The following is a 7,404-nucleotide window of genomic DNA, read 5'->3' as shown; positions in this document are numbered from 1 at the left end:
CTAACCCCAACTAGAGCATTTCAGACCCCCAGATATGAGACAAATAGAGGGTAAATAAACTTTGAGGCCATCTCTCTGGGCCACAGAGAGGCTGAAAAGTAAATAATGGAGTCAGGTGGTAAGGTCTGGCATTGACAAGGGTGGGGCCAGATGACCTGTTGGCCTGTGGATTCTTAAGCCAAATTGGCTAGCCAGCTGGGCAGTGACTTCTTTTATACCAAGTGGTCTTTAGGGTTTTTATCCATGTCATTACAGAAGATTAGAGCAGCTACACCATGTGCCCAGTGTCAGAACCTGCAGTCTGGCAGAGGGAGGACAGAGAGGAGGAGAGCTGAACCCGTGGTTGGAGACAGGCAGATGGTACCTGCCTAGGGAAGGGAAACTAACATTTATGCAGAGCCTGCAGACCCTCGCTTTGGAAGACTGTTATGATAACTAGATGAGTCACCCATATAAAATGCCTAGCACTGTGTCTGGCTAAATAAATGCCCATTCCCTCTGTTTTCTGCATTGAGGAGAGCACTTTTACAAACACTTGAGGCTCCTTGAGTCATGCCCAACAGCTGGTAACAGAGATTGTATATCCCCATTTTAAAGATGGGATGACTGAGGCCTACATAATAGTGACTTGCCCACAGCCCCAGCATGGTGGGGGAGAGGGGTACCTCATGGGAGCCAGGATGATCTGGTTCAGCAGGCTGCGGTGCAACTTCTTGGCCACCTTCAGCCCCGTCCACTCTACTGTGACAGATGTGACCAGGCAGAGCATGATGCCCAGGCTGCAGAGCACCGTGAACACCATGGCATAGACGGTCTGGTCAAGGGAGCATTCCTGGGCCAGGCAGAAAATGAGGCAGAGTCCCGGGGGTGTCTATGGCTCAATGCCCTCCCCCCCCCCCCCGGCCCCCAGGCCCTTGCCCTGGGGCTGCTGGCCCCACCTGGCTGAGGGAGCAGTTCCTGGCCATGGGGCTCAGAGTCAGGGCGCTGTCCGTCCACTTGGCCAGCCAGTAGTCAATGGCCACCAAGACCATGTGCTTGAGCAGCTGGGAGAAGACGAGCAGCGACAAGAGCAGGATGCCAGCAGACGACAAATACTTGGCGCAGGCTCTCCATGGGATCTTGGCGCGCTGGTGCAGCACCGACGACAGGTTGTCCTCCTCCTCACTCTCGGCTGCCTCCTCTGCAGGCCACAAGAACCCACCCTGTGGCTTCACATTTCACAGTCCTCTGAGGGTGGAGCAGGGGGCTGTTCTCCCCACTTACAGATGGGAAGACTCAGGCACACAGAGGGGAAAGGGTAAAATCAAAGGCATACTATCTTACCACCCTCAGGACCTCAAACCTTAGCCTCCCAGGGAATGGTTAGACCTCAGGCCATGATTGCGCTCCCAGTCCCTCTGTCTGTACCTTCCTCCTCTTCCTCATCCTGCAGGAGGCCATCTCTCGAGGACATGGCCCGGGGCAGGCCCTGGGGTGGCTCTGGGACTTTTCTCTCCACGATGGTCTCCTGAAAGACAAATGGGGCCTGGCTAATGTCCTCAGGTGTGCAGAGGGGAAAAGAGAGGATGGGGGCAACCACCCCTGGTAATGAACAGTGTCAATTTCCAGGTTGCCCCTGCCTCTGGAAGGGTCCAGATGGACACATGTTTGTACTGCCTTCTCTCTCTCCCTGTCTTTTTAAAAAATTATTCTTTATTGTTGAAAGTATTACATATATCCCTTTTTATCCCCCATTGACTGCCTACAGCCCCCCACCCCACCCACCGTACTGCCTTCTCCATCAGCTAACAACTCCCCAAAGTCCCTGGGGGAGATACTTCTCCCCTATTCTTAGTCTCTGTGATATGGGAGGGCAGGCAATTCTCCCTGGCTCCAGGGGTGGGCCTATGACATAGTACTGCCCAATCCTCACATTCCACATCCTTGGCCACAATGATTTCTTCAGAGGTGGGCACCTGACCAAATTGGGCCAATGAGAGTCAGCCCTGGGACTTTTGCTAAACAATCCTGGAAGAGGCACTCTCTTTCTGACAGTTGTTGATCTGTGAGAATGTAAACCTGAAACTGCCAATGGCCCTCACAGCTACCATGGGAATGAAGCCAATTTGAGGGGAGCAGAGCCAAGGGATGGGGAGAAACAGATCCCTGGTGACATTGTTTAACTGCCTGGACCCAGCTCTATCTGAGGTTATGATGCCCTGGACTTTCTGGTTTCATGAGTCAATAATCCTTAATCTCTTTGTTTGACCCATCTCTTTGTTCCCCCCCGCCCCCCGCTTTTTTTCTTTGCTTAGCCAGTTTGAATTGATTTTCTGAAACTCTATAAAGTAAATGGTATCTGACTACCTCAGGATAAGGGGAGGGCCTCCTCCTGATTCTGCCTTGGGTAGTGGGCACAGATACTGTTCAACCTCTGATAGGAGCAAGTTTATACTCCGCTCTCACATCTGTCCTTTGGGGGGTTTCTTGGGACCAGTGAGGGCAGGAAGGCGTTTCTGAGGTTAGGTCTAGCAGAACCTTCTTCTCAGGCGGTGGCTTCTTGGTCCAAGGATATACCCACCTTCTCCAGCTCTTGGTCCTGCCGGTTCATGAGGGTCTTCCAGTGCTCAAAGAGCTGGCACTCAGACCTCTGGAAGTCCTTGAGCGTGCCCTCCCTCTGGATGGTGCCATCCTTCATGGCGATGATCTGGAAAGGCAGTAACAAACCCTGCTGAGGGCTGGCTGGGGATATGGAGTGGAGGTCACACCCCGCCTGGCTGAGGAGTCAGAGGTGGACATATACATCCTTTTCCCACCACAAGTGGCCTCTGGTTTGCCCACTGCAGCAAGCTGGTGGTGATAACCTACCCTCACCAACACACTCCCAGGATTTAGGGTTTGGTACATCTGGGGGGTAATTCTCCATGGTTGCCCAGGGTTGATAGGAGGTTTGCAGAGCAACTTCGTGCATCCTGGTCAAGCTGCCTGGTTATCTGCAAGGCAGCTGTGGCAGCTGTTTTTGTACACTTAATGGGCTCATTGCACTCTACCCTTAGCTCCTCCTGAAGGCAGGTCTGAGAGGTTCCACCAGCTTTGGCAAAGCACCTGTTGGCTTAAATGTGTGGCCACGCCTCTTTGAAATCAGTAAAACTTATTTTATTTGTGACACTCAGTGTTTCACACTCATGTGGACTCGTGATTAATTTAGACACCTACCCCTGCTCCTCTCACCCCCAAACACCCCCTGGGGGTTTAGGGAGGGGTGCCAGGAGCCCTATCCACTGATACTCCAAGAAACCAGGTACCTCCATGCTTCCCTTCTTTGGATTAAGGATTGTCATGCAATCTCATTTAGGTCACCATGGAAACTCAGACACGAACCTGCACCTGTTTTAATAGCTTTTTCTTTTTGTAATTTGGACTTTTCCCCCTTTTTCATAGTGGAGGGAGGGTCTCGCTACATGTAGAAGGGAGACTTATTTAGGGAGGATTAGAAGGGCCAGTTGGCACAGGCAGACCTGAAGCTTAGGGTGGGCCTCAATTTTCAGGGGCAACTCTGAGTAGGGTTTAGGCAAGGCCCAGATGTCAAAAGCCACGTGATTTCCATCTTAAAAACGAAGTGTTTTCCAATGAATTAAAAAGAAACTATGTGTAGATGTTGAGGGGTATGTGGATTTAGTTAAATGTGGGGTTCACAAAATTGCATTCCACCGATAATATGGAAGTTCCTGTTACTACTGCTATCGTTTGTTTCCAGATGGGAAAACGAAGGCACACAGAGGGGGAAAGAGTAAAATCAACTTGAATCTGACCCACCGGATGGCAGGAAGCTGGTTTTCCCATCCAGTGGGCATCCCAAAGGCCAGGGGGATGAGATATGTAACTGAGCAGGATGCAGAAGGTAGGAACTGAATGTCTACTTTTTTCTGAGACTTCTCAGAGCCAGCCCTTGTGGCACCCAGGCCAGGATGGGAATGCCTGCAGCTCTAGGTGATAGCAAACCCTTGGGCTGTGCAGGTCTCCCTGATCTGCCCAGTCTGCATAAAGCCATCCAGGGCTGATCTCTTCTGCTTGGTGGCCCTCAGACACTGCTAGGAGACATCTCATTAACTTCTTAGAAGACAGCAGACTGCCTCTCCCACCTCAGCCCCCCGCAGCTTGATGTCCCTGTGGCCCCTCACCCAGTCTGCGTGCGGCAGGTATTGTAGTTTGTGGGTCACTAGGACCACCGTCCTCTTATCGTCTCTGAGGAGCTCGAGGATCCCGGCCTGCATCAGGTGGTCACTCAGGTGGACATCCAGAGCTGAGAAGGGGTCATCCTGGACAGAGAGGAGAAGGTAGGGGCAAGTGCAAAGGGAGGGGGTGACAGTGAGTGCAAAAACCAGCAGAGTTATATCAGCTCTGGTCTAGGGACTAATTAGCTGTGTGGCCTTGGACAATGTACCTTAGCTCTCTGGGCCTCAGTTGCCTCATCTTAAAATGGGGCTGTTATCAGCTATCATTCTCAAACAGTGGTTCCCCATAGTCTATGAAGCCTGAATTCCTTATCATGGGAATCCAGGCCCTTTACAACCTGCTCAGTCTTCCTTTCAATCTCACTGCTCATCTATCTCGCCCAAGTTCCCTACACTTCAGGTTTCCAGGGAACTTGCGATTCCAGGCCTTTGTCTACACTGTTCCCTCTGCCTGGAGTCTGATGTGCCTTTTGTCTGCCTGGCGAACTCCTACTCATCCTCAGTGTTCCACCCAAGCACTGGCTCTTCCTGTGTCCTTTCCTGACCCCCACACCTAGCCTCCCCTCCTTTCTGTTCCACCAATACTCTGCCCAAAGCCAGATCTGATAGTTATGTACATGAGGCTCCTAAGAACTGAGGCTCCCCTTTTCCCCCCAAAAGAAAACTGAGACCTTCTTGTGCCTGGTACAGAGTAGTACCTTAATAAAGTTTGCTGAAATCAACTAAAATATCCACGTTACTTCTTTCTAACAAGGTTGTTTAAAGATCACATGGGATCCTGAATGAGCCAGGACTTTGTGAAGTGCTGTACATGAGTCAGTTACAGACTGTGAACCTGACATCATGACATGTGTTTAGTAGGGAGTGTTTATGTGTGTTGTGGAGAAGAGAGAATAAAGCTGGAATCAGAGACCTGAGGTTCCTCTTCCAATTCTCTCTCTAAATGGCCCCCTCTTTCCTCTTGTTTAAGTGACCCACACTTCAAGGCCCTCCTCCAGGAAGCCTTCCCTGAGTACTCTAGTCCTCACAGTTGTCTTCCTGGACAAGGCTCCTCGTAGTTGGTGCCACACAATTTGACTCTCAGCTGGGCTGTGGCTCTTGAGTAGAGGTAAGCTCTGCCTCCCTACCTGCACCTTTGAGGCCAGTGGTTTTCCAGTATCAATCAAGGCACCTAACAAAGAACTTGGCATGAAGTAGGACACAGATAGCTAATAAGTTTGCTCTCATGTCTGATGGCTAGTGGTTACCCAGAGTACTGTGTTGAGAAGGATTCCGAGGACAAGTTAAGTTTCTGTGGGAAAAAATTCTGTGATCAACTAGCAATGTCTGCTGTGGGCACAAGATGGGAAGTGGCAGCACACATTCAATGTACTAGTCATTCTCACAGTCAGGCTAAGTAAGTACTGATAGGTCATGCTCTCCTACAGAGAAGTGGCCTGTCACTACTACTTGCCTTCCCTCATGGCTACTGTGGAGCTCAGTGTGAAGTCCACAGTGGGCCATTTGCACTATCCTTGTCTCAGTTTCCCCATTAATAAGATGAATAAGTAATATCTCTGGCAGGAGAAGTTTGTTCCTGAAGAGGGAGGTAGTTGGTGATGGTGTGTGTGTGTGTGTGTGTGTGTGTGTGTGTGTGTGTGTGTAGGCAATGAGCCAGGGAGGCAAACCAGACACGAGGGCCCCTAGGGAGGTGCTGGCTGGTGCACTCACCAGGAAGACGACGTTGGTATGCTGGTAGAGGGCTCGGGCCACACTGATTCGCTGGCGCTGACCACCAGACAGGTTGATGCCCTGTCACCAAAGGGGAGGAAAGGTCACGCCCTCATAGCCCTCAGGAGAGACTGTCCTGGCACCTACTCGACTGTGAGCTCTCTGGGATGGAGGCCTGGCTCTGTCCATCTCTTTGTTCCCCCCTCACTTTGCAGAGAGAAGGCACTTGTATATGTTCCCTGAATTCAGTGGGAAGTGGGGCATATAATCTCCAAGTCCTTGATGAGTCATCATATAAGTGCTAGGGACCATATGATGACTCATCAAAAACCAAGACAGAGGACGTAGGGGCTTCATTATACCCAAGGAGGACGGCCACGGGAGAATCCTATTGTCTAAGCTGTGGAGGAGGGGCCCCGCCTGGGGAGTGAACAGAAAGAGCATAACCCCAAGCCTAGCACAATGCTGTGGGAGCTCCCAGTATATCCCTGGGGCCTGAACAAAGGAGATGTCAGTCATCTCCAGCCTGGGAAGGTGGTAAGCTTTCTGCACCAAGCAGGGCTGGAAACTTGCCATGGACGGCCCCCAGCCTGGGTTCAAGGAGATGATTTTGACCCCATTGCAGGAAGCTCTGCAGGCTTCACCCTCTCTCATTTCCCAAGTACCTGCTCTCCATGACAAGGATCTGGGGCCTGGTGGTGGTGATGGGTGGGGAGCAGGGAAGGTTGAGGTCCCCAGTTTTGAGACAACCTCTTGGAGGCTCTACTAACCCGTTCCCCAATCTGGGTCTGGTCTCCATGGGGCAGGATGTCGATGTCCGGCTGCAGGGAGCAGGCTTCGATGACCATCTTGTACCTGGAGTGGGGTGGAGCGGGGACACAGCTGCTCAGCCTGACCAGAGTGGGGCCTGAGCACTGGCAGGGGGTCATTAGCCTCCAGGCAGCTGTGCCAGGGTGAGCAATGGCTTTAATGGGTCTCTTGCTTGGGTGCAAGCAAACACCATGTGAGCTGAAAAACAGCTGAGGGCAGCACGCTCCACGGGCTTGGAGCAAGTTAAATATTTGAAGGATGGAATTAGATGGCAGCAAATAAACCACATCAGTGACAAGAGAGGGCCCAGGGCCCCTGTGCAGTGGGAAAAGTGACAGTCAGAGCCCACGCTTGGGGCGCTGCCAGGGAAAATTACTGCTGGTTGGTTTAGGCAGTAGTGATAATGGCTGGTCAAATATTTGCCCAGCCTGCTCCTCTCGTACTTCTCGGGCCAGCTCTTCACCCGGCAGGTGCCAGCCAGGGTGCACAGAGGAGGCTTCAGAGTGTCTGGGTGACAGGCACTGGGGTATCAGGCAGCCTTGGATTTGAGACCCATTTCGTCACTTAGTGGCTGGGTGGCCTTGGGCAAGTTACCTAGACTTTCTGAGCCTTGGTTTCCTCACCTGCAAAATGAGAATGCGAATAGTACCTGCCCTCTGGGATTGCTGTG

The 7,404-nt window shown here is 51.8% G+C and overlaps 1 protein-coding gene across 1 annotated transcript in view; it reads right to left on the bottom strand.

Moving 5' to 3' along the window:
• ABCC8 (ATP binding cassette subfamily C member 8) overlaps positions 1-7,404 on the bottom strand; it is a 77,908-nt gene that overhangs the window by 11,490 nt on the left and 59,014 nt on the right. Inside the window, 7 exon segments of the mRNA XM_023758161.1 lie at positions 666-832; positions 939-1,180; positions 1,408-1,507; positions 2,561-2,686; positions 4,161-4,298; positions 5,925-6,005; positions 6,695-6,779. Of these exon segments, the coding sequence (XP_023613929.1) occupies positions 666-832; positions 939-1,180; positions 1,408-1,507; positions 2,561-2,686; positions 4,161-4,298; positions 5,925-6,005; positions 6,695-6,779 (939 nt within the window).

The sequence above is a fragment of the Myotis lucifugus genome, unplaced genomic scaffold, assembly GCF_000147115.1.
Source record: "Myotis lucifugus unplaced genomic scaffold, Myoluc2.0 scaffold_124, whole genome shotgun sequence".
Taxonomy (NCBI): domain Eukaryota; kingdom Metazoa; phylum Chordata; class Mammalia; order Chiroptera; family Vespertilionidae; genus Myotis; species Myotis lucifugus.
This window is presented reverse-complemented; position numbering and strand designations above follow the sequence as displayed.